The sequence below is a fragment of the Cetorhinus maximus genome, chromosome 22 (assembly GCF_964194155.1).
Source record: "Cetorhinus maximus chromosome 22, sCetMax3.hap1.1, whole genome shotgun sequence".
Lineage (NCBI taxonomy): Eukaryota > Metazoa > Chordata > Chondrichthyes > Lamniformes > Cetorhinidae > Cetorhinus > Cetorhinus maximus.
The window spans coordinates 55824007-55849614 of record NC_135900.1 but is presented as its reverse complement, the minus strand read 5'-3'; the positions used below and the strand labels follow the sequence as shown (position 1 = coordinate 55849614).

General features: G+C 43.2%; 1 protein-coding gene across 2 annotated transcripts in view; it reads left to right on the top strand.

Annotated features, from left to right (window-relative positions):
• The window catches only part of scube1 (signal peptide, CUB domain, EGF-like 1), a 370427-nt gene that overhangs the window by 206750 nt on the left and 138069 nt on the right, over nt 1–25608 (top strand). For both annotated transcript variants that reach the window (XM_078568359.1, XM_078568358.1), the window contains one exon: nt 20667–20783. In XM_078568359.1, the coding sequence (XP_078424485.1) occupies nt 20667–20783 (117 nt within the window). The remainder of the gene's footprint in view (nt 1–20666; nt 20784–25608) is intronic.

Genomic DNA, 25608 nt, shown 5'->3' with positions numbered 1-25608 from the left:
TCACTCCTGCACTGCTGCGCAGGTTGAACTCCATCGCTGACGCCATAGTTGGCCTCCAACAGTGTGTATGTGAGGGGGGTGCGGGGCAGCTCGATCTCACTCCAGCTACCCCTTCTCCTCAAGGAGTCAGCCAGGGACCCTTGGGCACCCATAGAGAGGAGGATCAGCGGGTGCAAACCCCGGGGCCATCCACCCAGGTGACTCCAGGGGTGTCCGGTCATCCAAATCCCCTCTCCCTGTGACCTCAGCAGCTCCAGTTTCACAGGCTGAGGAGGATGCCACTGCCACACAGCAGAACCCTGAAAGCAGACCGGGGCCCTCCAGGTCTTGGCCATCCAGTGGACGCCCGCCAAGGTAACTACAGGCAGGATATAGTGGTCAGCAAGCTGCCTCCACCTCCGCTGTGGATATCCGGGGAGCACCAAGACATAGAGGCAGGGCTAGGAAGGTTACGAAGATCGAAGATGTAGTTGCACAGCCTGGGCACAGGTATTAATCATTTGTACTTAATGCTCACTATTGTAAATAAACTCCCAAGAATGTCTCCTTGCCCATGGCTCATTGTCACAATGAGCAGTGCTTGTATCGCTCAAATGTGAAACCTTGTTTACTGCCCAAGATAAAGGCAGGTGTCTCCATCCAGGGCCTCTTCCTTGTGCTTTGTGCAACCTTCATACCAAAGTGATGGCCCGGCCTCACGCTCCCTGGACACATTAGTGATGCCTGAACCTCGACAATGCTGGTCATTGCTGCCAGAATGTCATGGGCAGGCGTCACAGAGTTCCGTCATTCTCTCTGTGTGCTCTCAGCACCTTTGAAGCGGGGCTGGCCCCCATCCCCTCAGCATTCAGTGACTGGTGATGCTGTGCTCCTGAAGGGATCAGATGCTGAAGGCTGATAAAGGATCAGGTGCATTTAAACTTTCACGACTGCATCTCCATGATATGACTTTGATCACAGAGTGTAAGTGAGCTGCCCTCAACCAGACAGGAGTCAAACATTCACAGTGGCAATGTGAAGATCTATGGACTGTCTTCACTGCATGTCATCATCATCCTCCTGAAACTGAGCAACTATTGGGGCCTCCGCTGCTTCACCATGACATGAGCCTGAGCATTGAGGGTATGTGTGCTGCCATCAGCCACACAGGAGTCAAACATTCACAGATGCAAGGTAAGGATATCAGGACTGTCCTCGTTGCATCTTGTCATCATTCTTCACGAATCTCACGGGTATGAGGGCCTCCCGAGCATGCCTGCCTCGCCTGGCCAGTGCAATGGCCTTATCACTGGCATCCTCGCCTTTGAGGACCTCAACATCATCATCATCCCCTTCAATGTCCTCCTCATTGGAGGATACAAGCAACTCCTCCATCTTCTCCTCAGCCAGGTCCTCCCCCAGTTGCAGCACCGGGTTGTGGAACAGGCAGCAAGTGATGATGTTGCACGACACACTCGGTGTCTCGGTGGACTGTATTGCAGTGCTCCACCGGACTTGTCGCGGCACCAGAACCTTATTTTCAAAATGTCTATCATTTGTTCCACCAAAGTCCAGGTTGCAGCATGAGCCTCATCATATTGTCGCTTTGCTGCAGTCTGAGGCTGCCGCACAGATGTCATCGGCCACAGCCTCTGTAGGCAGCCCTTTTTCCTGAGGAGCCAGCCCTGAAACTTTTGTGGACCCTGGAAGATGTTAGGGATTCGAGACCAGCTAAGGAAGTAGGAGTTGTGGACGGCCTCTGGGAATTGTGCACAGACCTGTAGGACGTGTTTGTGGCGGTTGCACACCAGCTGAACATTCATCAACCCTTATGACATAGTTGACTGCTTGTTGCCTTGGAGATCAAGCACTTGTGTGAGTGCAGCTGATGGCACCCTGCACCTGTGGAAAACTTGAGAATTGCACAAATCCCAATGCTCTTGCTTCCTGGCTTTCCTGATCCCAGGTGAAACGCACAAAGTTGTGTGCCTGTGCGAAGATGGTGTCCCTGACCTCCTGGATGCATTTGTATATGGAGGCTTGCAAGATCCCACACAGGTCACCAGTGGAGCCTTGGAAGGAGCCACTGGCTTAAAAATTGAGTCCTGTGGTCACATTCGCAGCCACTGGCAGTGGATGCCCTCTGTGTCCCCATGATGCCAAATCCTTCAGCAGCGGGCATATGTGACCCTAGACATGCGCAGTCTTCAGCAACACTGGTTCTCAGTCACCTGCAGAAATGACAAGCGCCACCTATGGACCCTGGGTCTAGTGAGGCACCTAGAGCGACAGCTCACTGTGGATCTTCAGCTGCATGAGCAGCAGGTTCTGCCACCCCCTTCATCTTGAGGGAGGTGCTCCTCTCTTTGCTGAGCCAGTCACCTCAGCTGCTCTCTTCTTCTTCTCTGGTTTCTGTACGCCATGAGGCATTCCACTAAATCACCAGGCTCCATGATCCTGGTGTTCTCTCCTGCAGGATTAAAGAGAGAGACGTGTGGGTTAGTATAGGTTTACTAAGAATCTCTCTGTTCTGAAGGCCCCTTCATGCGTGCAGGAAAGTGCTGGCCACCACTTGGGTGGCCTGTATAATGCGCTCATTGGCTGCCTGAAACCCCACCCACTTCCACCCCACTCCACCTGACCGATTGGCGGCAGCTTCGGCCACTGGACTGCATGTTGTGCTCTCAGCTCAGGCACAGGCATTCTCCTATCCCACACTGCAAGGCTGCACTGTTAGCTTGAACCATGATGGATACTGGTCCACACCTTAAAGACATTGCAAGGGGCTGTGGGCACCTCCACCAGTGACTGCGCCATGGCCACCTTTCACAAGGGGATTGTACAACTTGCCCAGTCGGCCAATTGCTCTGCTGCCCCCTAAAACACACATTAATTTGCGGCCGGTGCCAGAGGGGTGAAAAGTTCTGGAGAATTTGGTGGCACTTTCGTGCTTTTGGGTTGCTTGAGTGGCAGAAAAGCTTCAGAGGCCCGACTCCAAGCATGTCAATGGAGCTGCAGCTGAATGGTCTCAGCTATGCTCACTTTTGGCAAGCTTTTCCAAGTGTGTGGCTACTTCCTCACTGCCCCACCACCCCCGCCCCCACCCCCACAAGTATTTCTATCAGTCTGTGCTGCCTTAACTCCCAGCCCCCAACCCCCCCACCACACCTCCCTCCCCACCCCCACTCCCGGCCTGAGCCGTACTGGAGCCCTTGCCCTGGCTCCGCACTAAAAGCCAGCTGGGAAAAAGTGACTTGCCTGTGCCCCCCACGAATGCACAGCACCACTTTTTTAATGCCCTATGGGTCATGAGTGCTACGCATGGAGGTTGCACTCGCCTCTGAGTTCCCCTCAAAGTTCTGGTCGCCAGGTGCATTTTAAAGGCAGTTGTGAAGTACGCTGCTCTGAGGTCACACCGATGTGAGTGGTAAATTTGATGTGAGGGAATGATTCCGGTGAGCCACACTTATAATTAGGTGCAAATGTATTAAAATGACTTTCCCGACGTGCGGCCACAGGAAATGTGGTCCACCATTGACTGATGGAGCGGACAATTGCGAACTGGTTTCATGACAGCATAAAACAGAGTTTTGGTTTTCTCGCCATATTGTTCCCCTGCCCGCCATTACACCCGACTCCTGACGCCAACAGGCCTAGAAAATTCCGGCCAAAATGCTATTGTAAAATTATTGACCAAATTAGTTTCCCAGAACTGTAACTGCGTGTTCCTTGTGCGAAGACATAAATAGGGCATCAGACACACTTTCCCTGTCACTGTATGGTGAGTCACCTTTTTAAAAAAAATACTTGATTATCCAGTTAGCCCTGGGAAATTTCAATGACGCAGCTTGTAGTGAGACCAGTTCCCTTTAATTATGATCTCCCACTCATTCGAAACTCTCTCCTAGTTGGAGAAACATTTGAAGTGGACAAAACCCAGATGCCTCTTTTTCTTGTGACTCAGCAAGAGACTGTACAGTTTGTCAAATTGATTAATGTACTTTGGCCCCCATTCAACAAATTAGTTTTGAGGTCTTCACTATTTCTGAAGATAAAGTTTTTGACACCAAACGTGTCTTCTGTTTTTAATTTTCCAATGCTATTGAAATAAAGAGCCTTTGGCATTCTGCTAAAGATACTATTTAGTTAAGGTTAATTTATGTGGTTTCCATAGTTATTATTTGAAAATAGTGAGAAATGATTTAAATTCACCATTCAAGTCTTGTTGCCCTCTTGAGAATCATCACTTTAATTTCAGAGTGCTGACATTAGGAGTGGAAATGGTTAGACTTCTATTTTGTGGTCATAGCAGCCACTGCTGCTTTGTTAAATGCCTGACATTATCTGGATGGCTGTAATGTCATTAAAAAAAGATAGAACACATCTTCTGTAATTTTAAAATTTGTGCTGTGACAGATTTTTTAGAAATTGTGTAGCAGAGTGCTTTTGAGCACTTTCCTTTCACCTCTGGAACCAAGTCATGACTTGAGGCTGGCCAGAGGGATAAAGGTTTTCTTTTTTTCCCTTGGCCTTCACAGGTCACTCAAGAAATGAGTCATGTCTTGGATTCAACACTAATTGGTAATAAAACATCAGTCTCATACTGAGAGAGATCCTGAGTGTAGAAAGAATACAAGTGCCACGTTGATTTGGGTCCACAGTCTGTGTTAGCACATGTAATGGAACCCCACATTGAATCTGCTTCAAGCCATTATTTGACCCAAGAAAGCTCAAAATTCTTAATGGGGTCAACATGAAAAAGAATTGCTTACAATTCTTAACTTGATGCAACTTCAAATATATAAAACATTTATAGTTGATGGTTGTGCATAAAGAATTGGAAGGGGAAAGTGTGTCTTTAACTGTGTTCTCAAGAATACTGAAGGAGAAATGCTCATTTTGCAATGCCTCAGTTGCTTAATTTATTCACTTATCTCCTAGAATCTTCTGTCCTGGAGTTCAGTGGGTGAGTTGAGTTACAGTCAAGTAATGGGGACAGTCATGAAATGGGCACAGAATATATTGCCATCTTGCCATCTCCGATGATGACAACATTTCTGTTAACTTAGATCCCTCCCTTGATTCAATGCTTGTCCTAGCGCTAGAAAGCAAACTGGATCAGACTTGCACATCAGGTAGGGCATTGCCCCAGTCTGCAGGTGAGCCCATTCATACACAAGCCACTGGAGCTTGTTGACCATGAGAATCTCGCTCGTGAACCTCCTCCCATGTTGCAACCACTGAAGGAGTAGAATAGCACTTCAGACTCATGCTAGGGGCTCACAGCTGCATGTGAAATATTTATTAAGCCTGCTGTTTGAAATCCTTATGTGCATACTGTTGTTGTAGTTGGTGTTGCAATGTTATGTGAGGTGAACATGAATTTTGATTTTTGGGCAGATACTGTCAATTGTAGGAAACTTGGAGGTGCTGTTGTTCCAACAACATTTCTACTCAAGTCTTTTTAATTGAGGTGGTTACTGCTAAGTAACCTTGCTGAGTTGCTGCAATGCATCCTATGGATTGCATAATCTGTAAACAGTTGTGTGGAGGGAGTTCTTTTGAATCTAGAAACTGGGCACTGATCAAATTAACTGATCTGTACTAGTTGTTAATAAGCTTCTTAAGTGTTATTGCAGTTGCATTCATCCAAGCCAGTGATAAATATTCCATCAAATTCCTCTTTTGAGCCTTGTAGTTGATGGTGAGCATTTGAAGGGTCAGAATATGTGCTACATGTCACAAAATAGCCAGCCTTTGCCCTGCCCTTGTAGCCATTGTGTTGATGAATGATAACTCTCCAAAGCACTGATGGTGGGGAACTCGGCAATGTTGGTGCTACCGAAGGCAAGAGCAGATGGCTGGGCTTTCTCTTGCACAATTTGCACAATTTCAAATAGAGAAGTGTGTAATATCACTCTTTGCTTAGTTTATAGCACGCACATTTTCACACAATTAGATGCCATCAGGACTTCTAGGCTTTGATACAAACAATTGTACTGTGTGCTCTTTCAATTACATAATTTTATGTTGGCTCTTTTAGCTTTCCCTTGATTTTCTTTTTGGGAATGGCATTTATCATGTTATTGTGTGACAAACTGCATAGATTTATATGTGTGTAGTTCCACTTCAACAAACTTTAGCTTACATTGCCTTTGAAGGATTACTTATGCTTAGCAACTGTAATTCTTGTGCCAACTAGGCTTAAAAGAAATTCATCATTACCCATCATAAAACACACAGCAGTCCTTATTATTCTTGTGAACTTACTGAGATCTAACAGAGAAGTGTCAGAACCATCATCCCTGAAATGTTTTGTGGTCTCAGCTTTGAACCTGCATTTTGCTTAATTTCTGTGAACTTGCTCTCAACCATAAGGTTTCTTGAGCATCCCCAGAATGGTTCATCTCCAGTGTTGCTGCATCATTACTTTAAGTGAAATTCACTGTTTGCTCTCGTTTTCTTCATTAACAGAAGCAGACATGTGTCCTCTTATTAACTACCATCAACTTTGTACTTCAAGCTGCTTACAATTTAGCATATATTTTTTTTCCATTTGGTTCACTGCACTATTTCTATAGTAGGTGCATGTTGGCTCCTTGACCCTTGAACCATAAATTTTCTCTGCAAGTTGAAGCGATTTGAAGATGGTCCATTTTTTTCATGATGTTAACAAGATTTTTATTTTCTGGGCACTTCTGGATATTCCATAACACATAAATAACAATCACTGAGCTGGGTTTTAATGCCCCTTTATTTTGTTTCATTGCTTAATATTTAACTTCAAAACAATAACCTTCACCTAATTTTCCACAAGTTCTGCTAATTAACGATAGTGGTTCCAACAGATCTGGAGTTTCTTGAAAGAACTTCTTGTAAATAAATTTTGAATAATCTCTATGTTTGGAGGATACAATTCACATTCTGGTATTAACATTTTATATGGCTCTTCATCTGAATGCAAGCAGCTTTCGTAACAAGCCTGAAGTGATGGCACAATTAGACATAAATGGGTGTGATCTGATAGCCATTATAGAGTTGTGGTTGCAAAGTGACCAAGGTTGTGAACTGAAAATTGACATTTTGGAAGGAAAGGCAGAAAGGAAAAAGAGGTGGGGTAGCTCTGTTAATGAAGGATGAGATCAGTAGAGTAGTGGGAAATGATCTTGGCTTGGAAGAGCAAGATGTCAAATCAGTTTTAGTGGATATAGGGAATAGCAAGGGAAAGAAATCACTGGTGAGAGGAGTATATAGGTCACATGACAGTAGCTACAACGTAGGACAGAGTATAAATCGAGAAATAATAGAGGCTTGTAAGATTGGACAAATAATATTGGCAAAAGTGGCCTTCGGGAGCAGTTAATAGAGTAGATTTAGGCAGTTTCTTAAAACAATACATTGTGAAACAATCCAGGGAACCTGATAATATGCAATGAAGCAGGATGAATTAATATTTTCACAGTAAAGTGTCATCTAGGGAAGAGTGATTATAATACAATAGAATTTCACATTCAGCTTGAAGGTTAGAAATTTGGGTCTGGAACTAGTGTCTTAAACTTAAATAAAGGCAAACATAAAGTATGTAGACAGATTGTCTAAAATGGCCTGGGAAAATAGATTAAAAGGTAAGACAGTAGATAATCTGTGGCAGATATTTAAGATGACAGTTCTCAATTTCAGAATTTTCAACATAGATATGTTCCATTGAGAAAGAGAGATTCTATGAGAAGGATGAGCAATCCATGGTTAGCTAAGGAAGTTAAGGATGGTATCAAATTGAAAGAAAATTTATACAATGCTGCAAAGATTAATGGTAGGGCAGAAATTGGAAAAACTGTAGAAACCAGCAAAGGATGACTAAAAAAAATGAAGAGGAAAATAGATTATGAGAGTAAACCAGCAAGAAATATAAAAACAGACAGCAAGAGTTTCTGCAAGTATATAAGAAGGAAGAGAGTACATAAAGTAAAGTTTGGTCCCTAACAGGTTGAGGCTGGGGAATTAACGATGGGAAACAAGGAAATAGCAAAGACTTTAAATGAATATTTTGCATCTGTCTTCATGACAGTAGACAATAAAAGCATCCCAATAATAATAGAGTATAAGGGGACAAAAGGAGGGAGCAACTTAAAATGGTCACTAACACTAAAGAAAATGTATGCGGCAAACTAATGGGACTAAAGGCTGACAGGTCCCCTGAACCTGATGACCTGCACCCTCGGGTTTTAAAAGAAGTGGCTGCAGAGATAGTGGATGTATTGGCTGTAATCTTCCAAAATTCCCTAGATTCTGGAAAGGTCCCAGCGGACTGGGAAACTGCAAATGTAACAGCCCTATTTAAGAAAGAAAGAAAGAAAGAAAGAGAACCTAGAGGCCAGTTAGCCTTACCGCTGTCATTTGGAAATGTTAGAATCTCTTTTTTAGAAAAGCAGTAACAGGTCATTTAGAAAATCATAATGCAATTAAGAGGAATCAGCATGGTTTTGTGAAAAGTTAATCAAGTTTGCCAAATTTGGTGGAGTTCTTTAAAGATGTAACAAGCTGGGCGGAATAAAGGGAAACAGTATATGTAATGTATTTGGATTTCCAAAAGGCATTCAATAAGGTGGCACATAAAAGTATTCTGTACAAAATGAGAGCTCAAGGTGTTAGGGCTAGCACCGATAGAGAGGATAACTAAGAGGAAACAGAGGGATGAATTTTCCTAGCCTTTTGGTGCCTGGCTGGGAGGTGGGTAGGCTGGCAAAATGGTGGCAAAGACTTCAGGAGTGGACTTTGTGTCTTGGCAGGAAACTCTGCAGTGTGGTCATGACCAACACCCCCACCCCATCAACTCCTTCCCCCGCCCCCCAAAGGATGGCTAATTGAGGCAGTTAATTTCCCAATTAAGGATCATGTCTTGCCTCCATTGGTATTTTGTCTTGGTTAGGAGAGCTGTGTGGGCAGATAGTCAGCTTAAACCTTGATCACTGTCCAGCAGATTCCTTAGGAAAACTCTTCTTTATGGCCGCTCAACTGGCCCATGGAAGGGCATGCTGGCAGCATTGGCTGCCCCCGAGGCTATGGTACCACCGGCGCACCATGACTCCTGCCACACCACCCCTCCTGCCACACTCCGATCACCAGCATCTGCCAGCCTGGGCCACCACAACATGGTGGCAGCAAGTCACATTTAGTGGCAACGATCACAGAGCGGTGACATCATTGGGCAACAGGAGAAGCCATGAAGCCTGGGACAACACTGACAAATGGCTGAAAGAAGCAGCAGCAGCAAAGTTTGGGACCCAGTCTGAAAATCACCCTTGAGAATCGTGTTCTGAGAGTGAGTCATTGAAAGGGGAAGTGTATTGGAATGGTAGTTGACCAGAAAGGCAATGTTCTGGCGGAACTGGGTTGGAAAAGCCAACCTGAATCAGGACTGCTAGACAGCAGAGCCATTGAGCATGTAAGAGCTCCATTGGCAAAGTCTCCCTATGCAGAGTCTGAAAGCCCACCTCAGAGTTCGGGGCATGGTGGAGGTTGAATGCTGCAGGCAGAGCACTGGCCTTTATTTCCATCGAGGAAAAGTCTTTTAAGGGGAACGCCTTGGGAGAGAAAATTCTTGAGAGGAAAGAAATACTGACGCCGTGACAATTAAAAATTCAGTTATGAATTGGAAGGCTCTAGATGGTCTTGACAAACTCAAATTGTTTAGACACCATATGGAGTTGTACTTCTTAGGTCTTGCAGTCGCAGAGCCCAACAAGGAGGCTGTAAAGATAAAGATAGCCATTGGCAAAGAAGATCTTCACCACGTCAACGCTTGGCCTATCGGAAGCAGACTGGAAAGACCTGTCCAAACTCTGGAGAACACTGGAGGATCAGCAAAGAGTTAAGGTTAACTTCAGGATTCATCGACTTGAACTGATGCCTAATGACAACAGCTCAAAGGAACTATTGACCAGTTCATTAGTAGATGTCGGGACAAAGACAGAAATTGCAATTTTTCAGACTTAGAGAATAATGGAGCTAGCTGGTAATCGTATTGACCCCAGTAGAGGTATTCCAAAATGATCGACTTGATACAAAAAGGGACACGTCATCAACAGTTTACTTAAAGATGGCAGAAAATATGAGGTTATATTTGCAGGCAGGCAATATCTACAAATGCTTGGAGGAGTAACAACCATTGGTGAGGTAGCCAAGGCACCCAGACAGAGCAAGCTGTGTGGCAGGTGCAGCCTAATGCATCAGCCACATAGCTGTCCTGCATTTAGAGACACCCAAAGGGGTGACATCAAAGGCATGTGATCTAAAGGGACACTGGGCAAGGTTGTGTAGAGTGCCTGGCAGCGAGGAAGCAGTGAAAAGCCACAGCTCAGCAAAAAGCACATGTTGCATAGTGGCGAAAGTGAGAAAGAGTTCACTAAATACCAGTTCAAGTACAGGCATGTCCACAAGGTAGGCAGAGAGCTGTACGGCAAAGAAGGCACTGAGAAAGATGAACACAAGCTTGAAGGTGAACAGATTTTCCATACAGTGACTGTTGACAGTATGTGGATGCAATCACCCAACTGGAAGCTTTCACCACCGTTGAGGTCATATGACTTTGTAAAAGTGGCAAGCACAAGCTACAACTGAAGATAGATACTGGGGAAAATGCTAACATTTTACTACTGTACATACTCAAAGACATGTGCCTGGCGAAGTGGGAGTCTATGGCTGGGTTTTTCCGGTCCTGGGTAATGGGAAACATTGCAGGCAGGACGGAAAATTGAGAGGCAGCCAAAAGTCCATTGACTTTCGGCAGGAATTTCTGGTCCCACCCGAATCCCGGCCTACGTTACAACCAACAAGGGCTAGACTCATCTCATAATGGTTCACCAATCTACTGCATGCCAGTATTGACATTGAATTGCAGATATGGAAGTTCTACATTGTTGACACCAATGGACCTGAGGTAGCAGCATGCAGTAAGCTCCGGATCACGACAACATAAATGTCTGAATAGATCAGGGTCAGGGAGAGAAATCATGGGCCCCGGTCATACCCCTGTTTCCAGGCCCTTTATTCCACCCCTCCATACCTCCACTTTAACATGCCCCCTCAGTTTCCAGGCCCTTTATTCCACCCCTCCATACCCCCACTTTAACATGCCCCCTCAGTTTCCGGGCCCTTTATTCCACCCCCTTTATTCCACCCCTCCATACCCCCACTTTAACATGCCCCCTCAGTTTCCGGGCCCTTAATTCCACCCCCCATACCCCCACTTTAACATGCCCCCTCAATCATGCATGTTATTTTTTCCCTTTTTCAAGATTCACTGATGAGTTCACCAAACAATCACAGAAAGGTCTTAGTAAAATGATAACACCCATTGTTGCTATCTGGTTACAAATATCATCCGATATATAAGCAGCATGGGTCATTAATACAAAGAACAGCAACGATATAATGCAGTGTTCGTTTGTGTGCGCCCTATGGGTGATCCCACTGTGACTATTAAATAAACCAGGGAGTATATATTTTATTTTAACGACATTGTGCAATATTGTTAATTTGACAGGAAAATATCCGATTAGTTTTTTATATCCCTGTACAGATGTTAGCCCTGATTTTGGTGACTCTATCATTAACATGTTCTGCCCATTGCACCATATGTACATGGTGACAGTAAATGCATATTAAGGTGAAAGATTCAATACTTGCAACACAGGTTGCAAGAAAACCTTTCCGGTTTTGTTCTATATATTTTGACTATCTGTTCTGTATAGAAAAAGAAGACCATCTCCATGCTGCAGCTGACATTATTTCATTGTTGGAGAGTTGTAGAAGGGAAAGAAGGAAGGAGGGGAGGCAGAGAGAGGATACACTCACTTGCCACTGCCCATGCTCCCCCCTCCTTCCTTCCTCCCCAGACGCACTGACACAGCACTCACTCACCTCGTTCAAGATAACCCAGTATCATTAGAAGCAAAGTTCCAGTTCCCTTTGAATGGCTTATGCCACAGACGCGGTCAACAGCCAGATCTGGCCTGGTGCGAAGCTGAGTGATAGCTTCGCGCAGGCCTCCTCTGGTGTTGTTACCGGTGGAGACTCCTTTCCATTCTTTCATTTTCTCTTTCTCCTCCTTGGCCTCCTGAAAGATGTCATCACAAGTTGTTCAGTGCAGCTAAAAGACTAATGCATGATGGCCAAAGGAACAGTCAGAGTAACCACTAGACGGTAAAGACCAATCAGCATGAGGGAAAGAGGAACAGCCAGTAACAAGTAGAGCCATTGGGAAACCAGCTTGGCAAGAAAATCACCGAGAAATCAAAGAACAAAAGGAAAAACTTGCGTATATATCCAGCATGGGAGAGACAGAATCTGTGATTGGAGGAGCAGCTCTGTCTTTCCCACGCCTGTTGTTCCTCCAATTGCTGCTCTGCTGTCAGTTTCCATTCTCAGCAATAGACAGTACTTCCTTTTTTAAAAAAAAGGCAGTTGCTGAGAGTGGGAAAAACCTTCGGGCAGCTTTATGGTTGACTGGCTTTAGAAAAAAAATTGGAATTGTCAGTTACCACTGGCTGGGAGTGGGAATTTCATTTGGTTTCATTTTACATTCACCATTTCTTTGGCAAGTTTTTTGAGTGTTCAGTCCAAGATCCTAGTCAATCTGGCTCCAGGCTGGTAAAATCGGTATATTCACTATCATTTGGCAGTTTATTTGCTGCTGAAGAAAAGTATTTTATTGAAACTTTGTGGAGCCTGGTGGTGTCCAGTGAGAAATACCTTAAATTTCATGATCGACCTCTTGATTTTTTTTTTAATCCATGTTTTTTTACCTACCGCTTAACCTTGGTGGACCTTCAGGCAGATTCATGGTTGACTGGTAGGCTTTTAAAAAAAAATCTTAACCACGAAACTGTCTGAAGGTCAGTAGCAGCAGTTCCTATCTGTTGCGATTGGCACCTATCCTGCCAGAATTTCTCTCAAATATTTGTTGTAGGGAATGTATTTAGTGTTGTTCCTATTGCAGAATGAATGACACAATGAGATCACCATATAATATATATCACCATATCACCAGAGCGTCAGCTGTTTATTGCCTATTGAGTGCTTAAAACATTTTTTAATATGGTCAGGACTCAAATCCTCTTGCAGGAAGTGGCTACTGAAGGTTGACAAAATGGATAGAGAAAGGGAGAATGGTCCCATTGCAGGCAAAGAAACATCCTGAATTTAAATTTCAGTTTACCCCTTCTTACAGACAGAGTGAGTAGAGCATTAAGCAGGTGTATTTGTTTTCCTACTCACAGCAACTGTCAGTAACTGACTGGTCCGATATTTTTTTTTTTGAAAAGCCAATCAACCATGAAGCTGCAGCAGGTAGATTGAAGACGTGGTCAAGTAGATTTTTTTCTTCTTGTTGATTCTCTCCCCGTATGTTGCAGGCTGGCAGATATGTCCTTCAGGTCACACTCTGTGCCTTTGCTACTCTGTGTTTGTTCAAACTGATGCTCAACATGGGGGAGCACTGATGCACCAGCTGAGGGAGGGATGGTGATGGAAGCATTGGCTGTAAGGCATGTTTCTGAGTGTATGACCGTGTCGGGGTGTTGCTTAACTAATCTATGGGACAGCTTTCTCAATTTTGCACAAGTCCACAGATGGATTTGAGATGAGCTTTGCAGTCGACTAGGCAGGTGTGCCTTTGTCGTTTCTGGTACCTAGATCAATGCCAGGTGATCTGTGCAGTTTTATTCTTATTTGACTTTTCTATAGCAATTTAATACAACTGAGTGGCTTGCTAGGCCATCTTAGAGGGCAGATAAGAGTCAGCTACATTGTTGAGAGTCTGAAGTCACATGTAGGTCAGCCCAGGTAAGGACGGCAGATTTCCTTCCCTAGAGGACATGGTCTTTTATGACAAACTGGTAGCTTTGTGATCATCATTACTGTGAATGGTTTTTCATTCCAGATGTATTAATTAATTGATTTTAAATTTTCCCAGCTGCCATGGTGAGATTTTAATATGCCTCTGGAGTAATACCCTGGGCATCTGGATTCCCATCTAGTTACAGTACAATTTAGCATTGGTATCAGAATTACCTGCAGCCAATGTGAAAGGAATCCCATCAGGTAGTGACGGGTACTCTCCGGGTTCTATTATGGGGACATTGGCTAGTCAATAATTAATAATGCCCTGGATTACTAGAGACCTGCCTGGTTCAGGTATTGAATTATTGAGTCTTCTGCCACAGAAGGCTAACTTAACTGCAAACTTCTATCATCACTTACATGCTCATGAGGGCAGTTTGACCCTGAGGAGAGCCTGCATACCTTCCATCCCCCAGGGAATACAGTAATTATTTGGTTGTTAGACCAATTTAGAAGCATGGATTTGAGCCCTTGCTGAGTTAAGTATGAGAGTTTCTCATGAGCAGCATCATGAAAAACAAACTCACTATAATTAGTGTATTACCGCTATCCTGTTGGCCACAGCAAGGATAAACAACATAACGTATGAAATGGTGGTTCCACCAGTCGATAGTGCAAAATTACAGCATCAGCTACTTGTCTCTCTCATCGTTTATACTCTTTCGAGTTATCAACAGTCACAGATTGCAACTCTTTGAGTACAATCACAGTTCTTGGTTTTCCGGGAGTGGGACATGAACCCACAACCCTCTGATTCAAAGGCGAGGGTGCTATGAACTGAGCCACACCCTGTAAAATGAGTATGTGTTCTTGCCCCTCACTGTCATTTAGTGCTTTTCAGTGGTGTTGAATCTGATATACAAGGGACATCTGCTTTATGGAGAGTCCAACGCAGGGCAGTTTTCACCGTGTCAGCTCCCTTTTAATGTTCCAGATAACCAAATGTAGTATTGTGTATCAGGCTTACCCCTCAGCAAATACTTAATCAAGTTCTGATGTCTGTCCACTGAGGTTAAGTTCAACTCCAGAATACTAGATGACAAATCAGAACGGGCTGAAATCCTCCCTCCCTGAAGTCGCTTCTCCTTTTTGCCCGCGATAAAGGTTTTGACAGTCCTCATTGCCATGTTGTGCAGAGAGCTGTGTTATGAATAAAATTGAAGAAGGATCCTTAACAGGACAACAGCCTCTGGATATACTCCTTTTCAGCAGCAGCACAGAATTCTAATATGCTGACAACTTGCATGACATCCTGGAGTAATGAGAGTATTACCTCTCTTTGTTTGATACATCTGCAACAAAGTAATATATTCCTAAATCCCAATGTGGCAGGAGGGAGGGATGGGGGGAGAAAGAAGAATTTCAACTTTAATTAAAAAAACAATCTTTTTTGGTGAAATATTTCCGATAAAACATTTCAGAGCATCACCAACCGGAATATTATTTCGATTAAATATCTGGGAACGTTCTTTAGCTGTTGAAAATTATTAGTTAGCTCCTTTGTTATGTGACCTATTTTAAATGGGCTAATAAATCAGGCGATAATTTGGAAGTCCAAGAGTTGCTTTTGAACAGAGAACTTTTTCATGTTATACAACTTTAAAGTATTTAAATTATGGTACATTGAAGAACCTTAGTGCCAAGTTAATCATTTTTTGCACAAAAGGAAGGAAACAGTTGTTCCCCATACTACTATTAAACTTGGAGGAGTTTCACTCCCCATTGTAACACTTTATTTTGAATCAGACTTGCATGGCATACTGAGGTTAGGGTGGTGGGGGGGGGGGGCGGGTTGGTGGGGGGCGTGGGTGAACAGCTAGCAGATGTCGCCCGCATTAGTACCAACGACATAGGCAGAAAGAGGAATGTGGTCCTGCAGTCAGAATTTAGGAAGGTGGTGGGAAATTAGAAAGAAGGATCTCAAAAGTAGTGCACTTGGATTACTCCTGATACCACATGTAAGTGAGTATTGAAAAAGGAGGATAAAGCAGATGAATGCATGGCTGGAAAGATGGTACAGGAAGGAGGGCTTTAGATTCTTGGGACATTGAGACTAGCTCTGAGGGAAATGGGGCCTATACAGGCTGGGCGGGTTGCACCTAAACAGAACCAGAACTGAGTTCCATGTGGGGAAATTTGCTAGTGTTATTGGGGAGGGTTTAAACTAACTTGGGAACCCAGAGGTAATATCGAAGATGAATACCAAGGTGCACAGAATATTGGGAGAGACAGATAGCACTTGAGTAGGAAATAGTAAGTTATTATGTGGGTTCAAAGTAAAGGAGAAAGTAATGAAGTCTAAACCTGGGTTACTGTGCAGGTAGGCAAATTCATGGAGTGTGGTAAATAAGATTGCTGGGTTACAGGAACAGATTGCCGTGTGGAAATACAATGTTGTGGCTATAACAGAAACCTGGCTCAAAGAAGGCAGGACTGGGTATTAAATAATCCTGGATACAAAGTGTTAAGGAATGATAGGAAAAGGAGAAAAGAGGGAGCGGTGGCGGTATTGATTAAAGAGAGCATTGCAGTGCTTGGAGAGCAAGGATGCCCCAGAGGAATCAAGGAGGGAATCTATTTGGCTAGAGTTAAGGAGGTACAATCACATTACTTGGTGCAGTCTATAGGCCACCAACTAGTGGGAACAATTTAGAGGAATAAATTTGTAAGGAAATTATAGAGGCACAAGAATTATGCAGTAGTTTTAATGGGGAACTTTAGTTATCCAAATATAGACTGGGGTAGTAGTAGTGTAAAGGGGCAAGATTTCTTAGACTGTGTTCAGGAAAAATTTCTACAGCATATGTTTCCAGTACAATGAGAAAGGAGGTACTGCTCGATCTGGTTCTTGAGGATTAGGTGGTCCAAATAGATCGTGTTAATAGGAGAAAATTTAAGGGACAGTGATCATATCATAAGTTTTAGGTTGGCTATGGAAAGGGCAAAGAAAAATCCAGAGTAAGATTAATTAACTGGGGGAAAGCCAACTTCAAAGAGGTAAGAATGGCTCTGGGTTGAATAAACTGGAGTCAATGGTTGGCAGGAACATTGCTAGCTGAACAATGGGCAACCTTCAAAGAAGAGTGAGTTCAGTCACAGTCAAGGTATATTTGCTCAAAAGGGAAAGGTAGGGCAAACAAATCCAGAGCTCGCTAGATGACAAAAGAGAGTTTAAGATGAAGAAGAAAAAGTGTGCTTATGACTGATGTCAGTTGGATAATACAATCAGGAACTAGGCTGAATGTAGAAGGCTCAGAGGGGAAGTGAAAAAGCAAATAAGAGAAGCAAAGAGAGAATATGAAAAGAGACTGGCAGCTAACATAAAAGGGAATCCCAAAGTCTTCTATAGGTATATAAATAATAAAAGTGTGGTAAAAGGAGGGGTGGGGCCTATTAGGGACCAAAGAGGGATTTACGCATGGAGGCAGGGAGCATGGCTGATGTATTAAATGAATGCTTTGCATTTGTCTCTACCAAGGAAGGTGCTGCCGCCCAGGTCATGGTGAAAGAGCAGGTAAATCAGACATTTGAAGGGTTCATAATTGATAAGGAGGAAGTATTGGATAGGCTGTCTGTACTTAAAATTGATAATGTGCCAGGACTGGATGAAATGCATCCAAGGGAAGTGAGATTGGAAATTGCAGAGGCACTGGCCATAATTTTCCAGTCTTCCTTAGACTCAGGAGTGGGGCCAAAGGACTGGAGAGTGCAAATGTTACACCCTGGTTTTAAAATAAAAAAGGGTGTAAGTATAAGCTCAGCATTATATATGAACATATGAACAAGGAGCAGGAGTAGGCCATTCGGCCCCTCGAACCTGCTCTGATATTTAATAAGATCATGGCTGATCTGATGGTAAACCTGAAATATTACAGACCAGTGGGTTTTATTTTAGAAATAATAAATAGGGACAAAATTAATAGGCACTTGAGCAAATGTTGGTTACTTAAGGAAAACCAGCATGGACTTGTTAAAGGCGAATCATACCTAACTAACTTGCTGGAGTTTTTTGAAGAGGTAAGAGAGGGCAATGCTTTTGATGTGGTGTACATGGACCTCCAAAAGGCATTTGATACAGTGCCACACAACAAACTTCTGAGCAAAGTTATAGCCCGTGGAATAAAGGGGACTGTAGCAGCATGGATATGAAATTGGCTGAGTGACAGGAAACAGAGTAGTGGTTGATGGATGTTTTTCGGATTGGGGGAAGGTTTGTAGTGGAGTTCCTCGGACGTCTGTGTTTAGACCCTTGCTCCTCCTGATATATATCTGGTGTACGGAGTACAATTTCAAAAGTTGTGGATGTTACAAAATGTGGAAGCATTGCAAACTGTGAGGAGGACAGCGTAGAACTTCAACAGGACATAATTGGAGGAATGGGCGGACAAGTGGCAGATGAAATTCAATGTGGAGAATTGTGAAGAGATTTATTTTGGTGGGAAAGACAATATAAAATAAAGAGTAAAATTCTAAAGGGGGTACAGCAGCATGGGGGCATGGATGTATATGTATGTTGAAGGTGGCAGGACAAGTTGAGAGTGCAGTTATTAAAGCATACAGTATCCTAGGCTTTATTAATAGGGGCATAGTGTAAAAGAGCAAGGAGGTTATGTTAAGGTTGTAACACTGATTCAGCCTCAACTGGAGTATTGTGTCTTGTTCTGTGTACTTTAGGAAAGATGTGAAGGCATTAGAGAGTGCAGAAAAGATTCAAGAGAATGGTTCCAGGGATGAGGAACTTCAGTTATGTAGATAGATTGGAGAAATTGGGACTGTTTTTCTTGGAGAAGAGAAGGCTGAAAGGAAAGAGATTTGATAGAGGTATTCAATATCACGAGGGGTCTGGACAGAGTAGATAGGGAGAAACATTTTCCACTGGTGGAAAAGATCAAGAATGTGAGGGCACAGATTGAAGGTAATTGGCAAAAGAAATAATGGAGAACTGAGGAGAAACTTTGACATAGTGCTTAAGATCTGGAATACTCTGTGAGTGTGGTGGAGGCAGGTTCAATTGAAGCATTCAAGAGGGAATTGGATTATTATCTGAAAAGGAAGAATATGCAAGGTTACGTGGAGAAGGCGGGGGAATAGCACTAGGTGAATTGCTCATTCAGGGAGCCAGCACAGACACAATGGATTGAATGGTCTCCTGCGCTGTGATAATCCTGGGTTTGTATTTTAATTTGAACAAAAATGCACTGAAAAGTTTTTAGATATCTGATTCATTTGAAAACCAATATGGAAATTTGATCAATTTTCACCAGGGATTTTGTTGTCATCATAGAATTTAAAACTTTTTCACTGTTTCACACAATATCAGATTCAGATAGCCAATGTATTAGCTGGTCCTCACACTCACCATAAACACAACCATTGAAATACTAATTCAATCCCAAAAGCGCAGTTGTTCCATTTGTAGGCTGTAAATTAATTCTTGTAAGATTCCATTATTTGGTCAGTTATTGAATTGTCTTTTAAGGTATATAATGTACAATCATGCATTATAGCATCTATTGAGAAAAAATCCCAATAGCTTTGTTGATTAAGGGGAAAAAAGCTCTATTGATGGCTCATTTTGCATCAAAAGTATTGAGTGCAGAACCAAACTGCAGAAAGAAGGTCCATGATTTGATCCTAGTATTTCATGGGCTGAATCTTCTGGTCGGCGTGCGGGGACAGGCCAGACACACCGATGTGTAAAATGATGCGCGATGACGTTGGACGTGCGTCCTGATGTTATTGCACGTCATTTCGATATTTTGTTTGGCGCGTGCCCACCGAACTGTCAACGGCCTATTAAGGCCATTAAAAAGTAATTACACTTGTTATAATTACACTGCCGTCCAACCTTAAGGTTGGTGGCAGGCGAAAAGCCCAAGCGGCCTTCGCGTCTTTCAGGAAACCTCATCCACAGGCGGGATGAGGTTTCCTGAAGCTTTAATAAAATAAATTAATTAATTTTACTAACTTCACAAACATGATCCAGCTCATGTGACACAAGGGGACATGTTTAAATACATTTTTACTTTATTTATTAGAAAGTTTTCTAATCCATTCAATCTCCCTGACAATCAGATCTGTGCCTCAGGGAGGTTGTTGCACTCTTTCACGCACATGCACGAAAGAGCGCAGGCCCTGACTCTCCCTCCTCCCCCCACTCGCACAGGTAGCGCTGAGCGCTACTGGCCGTGCGTTAATTGGCTTGCACGTATAAAATGGCAGCACACAGCCGATCGCAGGCGGCTGCTCCCGCCCAGCCTGCCCGCCATTGGGAAAGTTCTCCCCATGAGTTAGCTCATTTTGGCTGGAAGGCAGGCAGTACAGCTAGCATCAGTCGATGCTATGATGGGGTTGATTAGCAGAGTCCCACTCTAATCCTTATCTCATGGTCCCTACTGGCAATTGTTAGTGAGCGGACTTGGGGTGGTGATGAGATTGGACTGCTCCCATTGTCAAGGCTTCTCGGTGACCAATGTCCTCTTGAATGAGGTACCTGAGAACACCCATGGAACTGTACACCAGTGTGAGTCAACATTTTCAAGAAAAGAGGAAGAAATTAAATCTTAAAGAAGTGAAACTATAATGCAGTGTTGTACACCACACAGAACATTTCATTCTAATTTATGTTTTAAATAAAAGTCACTTCATTTATTTTTATGTTGATATGAGACTTCCAAGGATTAAACAGTAATGGTGTTCTCATTATCCTGCAAGTTCTGAAGTACAAGACAATCTGGTATTTCTGATGCTCAAAGAAGTATCCGTGTTGAATTTATTCCTGACAGAAACGTGTGCTGTGAATAATGGAGGCTGCGATCGTACATGCAAAGACACTGCTACAGGAGTCCGGTGTAGTTGTCCTGTTGGATTCACACTGCAACCTGATGGAAAAACGTGCAAAGGTCAGTTCCTGTTTTCTTTGTAATGCATCTTAAGCCCTCAGTGATTTTCCAGCACAAAAAAAGTGTATATATTCAGACATGTAAATTGCACACACAACAGCTGCAGTTGACTGGCAGTGGCATCTGAATGTTCCTTCAGAAGATTAAAGATCTGTTAGCTGCCTGAAATGGTTTGCATAAAATTGTTAAATAAACATTTGTGAAACTTTACTGATGGCTGCAAGTAAGTGAATGTAACTAGAGGAACTATTTTTGTTAAAATTATAAGGCTTATTGTTCCTTGGTGATTCAGAGTTCATGATGAGTAAGTGACTCCTTGCTAGCATGCTACTTTCAAGGTGAGAGTGTGAATTTTCTGTATTTGGTGCAGTTTATACAAGAATGACCGTTGGTGGATTTTTGACTGGCTGATATGGAAATATGCCTTGACACCCAGATTTCCAAAGCTATCATATTAGCATAGCTTTAGCTGCAGGTTCGCTCACACAGGCAGTGGAACTGGAAAATTGTGTATAAGTGAACCTTAAAGCAATGGGAACCATTGCAGAATTTCACAATAGAATGACAAAACTTGGGAATGTTTTTGCAAAGCCTCAAAGGCATCGCTGGATCCCTTACCCATGGCTGAATAGACAGGGAACTAAGAAGAGAGGGGCAAAAATACAGGGAACAGTGCAAACGTAAGTCTGCAGGCAAGTGACCGAACAGTCCAGCAATGGTGCTGCAAGGGGTGTTTGTGAGAATGGTGCCTGCTTGGAGGTGGAGCCAAAATTCATGTAACAGCTGACCTGGATGACACTGAATGCACTAGCCCTGTGCTACATGGCTACTGCAGGCATCCCTGCAACAGATAACACAACTTTAGATTCACTCCTCTGCTGGCCTAGATCCTGAGAAGGCAGTTTTCACCAGATATGTGCCAGGGTCTGAGAAGTAATGCTGGCGTCTTGGCAAGTGCATCAAATCACCCGAAAAATAAACAACCTCTTGGTGAGATCTTCCTATTTGGAAGTGTTGCTTAAGTTACAGATCAACGGTATTGGGCCTAAATGATCCAGGGCCCATAAAGGGCAGAAATCCAGGTCAATCTGGGCTGTGGGTGTTTATTTTATTAGTTGCTATTTTCTCCCCAGTTATCTTCTCTCCTTCCCAAAAGTGTTTAACTTATTCTTGGCAATTCTCCAGCACCTCACTGAAATAGCTCTTCTTCCGATGTGAGTCTAGACGGTGAGTATCGGAAGTGCATTCATACCATGGAGGCCACCACATATCGACACAACTCTGTCCTGAAATGGTGGGTGGAATTTTAACCGTGGCACGCTGTTCCTGATGGCGGAACAGGAAATGTGCACCACTTCCAGTCTCTCACTTTTTGCTGCTTCCCAGCTGATTACATTTAAAATTTAATGTGCCGGCAGCATGCACAGGAGACACGTGCAATCACACAGCAGGGGACACAACCACACACAGTGCTGAAAACTGCTGTCAGCTGACAATGCAGCAGGAATGGGCAGGCTATAAAAGAGCCTCCTGGACAAACAGAGTTTCAACTTCACCAGACCCAAGACTTACCTGCCCAACTCCATTGCCATTAACGTGAGACTTATTGAGAGCACAAAGGTGTTTTCCAAATTTAAATTTCATTTGTAAATGTTTCACATTAGATTGGTTTCACTTTATTCATGTGTGCATCATCATTATTTGCTGAGACTAGCTTAGACAGAGAGCTAAATGTACTGGCACACCTCATGCTTTATATTTATATTTTCTTTATTGTGGAAGAAACAATGTTGTGTTTTTGTGTTTAGTTTTTATTGAACATTCATGTTAATGTCCAGTATTATATTTGCCACTCTGTGGGATGTGGCTGGACTTGCAGGCTCAGCTGGTCCTCCCTTCTCTGCATTGTAAAGGATATTGTCCGAGATCACTCTCAGCGGGGAGAATTGCAATGCTGTAGGTGATCTCAAAGCCCTGTAAGCACTCTGCCAGCCAACACCCTGAGATGGACCCACATGTAGACAGTACTGAACTGCCCTTTAGGCCCCTGATTTTCTTACCCTGACTAATTGTCCCCCCATCACACCCAGTATGCCAGGCCCTTCCCACTTCACTGCTACATACCTCTGACCCCACCATCTGTGCTCTCTTGGATTTATCTTCCACTCCTCCATTGCCCTGACCACACTCCACACCTCCCCGCCCCCTACTGACTCAACCTTGCCTCCATGCAAGCTGTCATTCTCCTGCTCCCTTCCCTTGTGCTGCAGAGTACAACAAGGAAAACTAATGACCTCAAACAACTACACAAAGCCTACTATTGCACGCCATTGTTTAAACGAACATGAACCAGGTGTCATGAGGTTCTCATGCTGACTTTATTATGAAGGTAGGACATAATTACAAAAAGTTTCAATATAATGAGTATTCATGACATGCAAATGTATTACAAGTAGGAACCCGCCATGGGATAGCATGAGGCCCAACCAGCCATAAACACACCGCTGAGTTAATCTGTAAATCTGAACTCGCCATGGAGAAAGTGAAATTTCAGCTGCTGCCTAATTAAGTCACCACCTCCCTCACACTGTATCCTGCTCCTGTGGCATAAAATCCCTCCTGATCTGTGAACTTACATCTTTAGTAGGGGTTACTGGCTAGAAAAGAGGAGCAGGAACCTGGATGTTTTCCTGTAACCCCCCCCTCCCACCCCACCAACACGGGGCACTGAGGCTAGTTGCATTGCCCAACTACTATCACCACTGAGATTGGCTCCATCCACACAGACCATCACCTTCAGATCTGGATTAGTTAATACCATGGCATATTATTAAGATGTCCAGAGAACTGAGTCAAAGCCGAATTATATTTCTGACATTCTATTTCTTCTGCTGGCATTAGAAACTCATTTATATAACCAAAGGATTGAAGGTTTTGCAATTTGTGAGGCCATTTTATGATTGAAGGGATGGTACAAGCAGTCCACCCTCACCACCACCACTAGTCAACATGATTAGACTGAATAAGCAATAATTAACAAAAGGAAAAAAAAATCTATTTTAAGGGGAAAATAAATGTTTAAAGAATATGCACCATATTTCAATTGGGGTGCTGTGCACAGTTATGAATGAAATTCTTGCCTTTGTACAATTTACAAAATCATCAGTGATTGGGTGTGTTTTGTGAGGATAATACAGATTAAGGCCAGGATTTTACGGCCCCTCCTGCCTGGCAGTTTACTATGGTCCCGCCGAACTGAACTGAGATTTAAATGACTTGCCACATCTGACGGGGAGACACACCACTGCGGGGCCGTAAAATCCTGGCCTAAGAGTATGGATACAGTCTGAGTCCTAATGACTGTGCAGTCTCAGAAACCCCAGCCCGTAGACTTGCTGTGATGTTAATGCTGTTTTGATTGTAGATTCTCAGTGTTACTTTCACTAATGTTTACATAGTGTGACCTTATGTCTCTATGTCTTTTCAGTGTGAATATTCATGGGATTAGAAACAGTTGCAGGGATAGGCATATATGCATGCAGTACTGACAGCAAACTGTTCTTTCTGCATGTTGGACTTGACAAACTTCTCATTCGCAGTGACAATGTTATTTCTTGTGGGAGTAATTTGAAACATGTTCATTCTATTGGTGGGTGTTAGGCTTGTTTTAATCTCTTCTAACTTTCTTTCTTCCTCATTTGTGAGTTGAACAGTAAAGGTCAATGAATTGTGAAATTATGGTGTAAATTAGAAGCAGACAGTATTGATTCATTCAAATGGAAGTTAGATTTTTTACAGAAAATATTATTTTGGGAGACATGGGTACAGTCCAGTACAGGAGTAATTTGAGTCATGGCATGTTAATGCTTGAGAGGAAAAGGTTATTTTGAAGCAATTTCTCCCTAATTGGAGGTTTCCCCGCCTTATATCTGGGTCTGTAATAGACTAACAGATAGAGATTGGTTTTCATAATTAGCAAATAACTCCATGATCATCATATCATGAAATTACCTGTCTGGTAGAATGTGAATGAAATGGACCCTGGTCTTTTTCTAGTCTAACAATTTCAATACTCCCAAGTCCCTGTTCTCACTAATGTCCGCACATACACGCTTTCCTGTATGGGTCATTAAGTAGAGATCTGCGACAAAATTCTGACCTGCAGAAACAGATCCTCTTTTGTGAGGTTGGCAACAGGGTCTGGAATTTGGCATAGCAATGAAGTTGCCAGGTCCTTGCTCAAATAGCATATTTTCAGAAACTGGCAGCCTAGTTGTCTACCAGTGTTCTTTACTCTGACATGAAAAGTTACTTTGCTTTTATATATTTTATATATATGCTTTTATATATCTTTCAAAGCTATTCAAACTAAAAACACATTGGCCAACATGCAAAATTCCAGAGCTTTGCATGACACCAACTATCCAATCAGCATCCCGATTGAGACTAGACAGTAAAGGCCAGTTACGTTTTGATCTCGATGCATTGATTTGCTTAAAGTTGAACTGTTACAAGTTGTTAAATTGAAATTGATTTACAAAGTTTGGCAATTGAAGTCTGTAGTCTGTGATGAGAGGCGAAGTAAATTGGGTCTATGTTCTCTGGAGTTTGGAAGAATGAGAGGTGATCTCATTGAAACATACAAGTTTCTGAAGGGGCTTGACAAGATAGATACTGAAAGTTACTGCAGTCCATCTTGTATATACACACTGCTGCCACTGTGTGTTGGTGGTGGAGGGAGGGAATGTTTAGGTTGGTGGATGGGGTGCTGATCAAACGGGCTGCTTTGTCCTGGATGGTGTCAAGCCTCTTGAGTGTTGTGGGA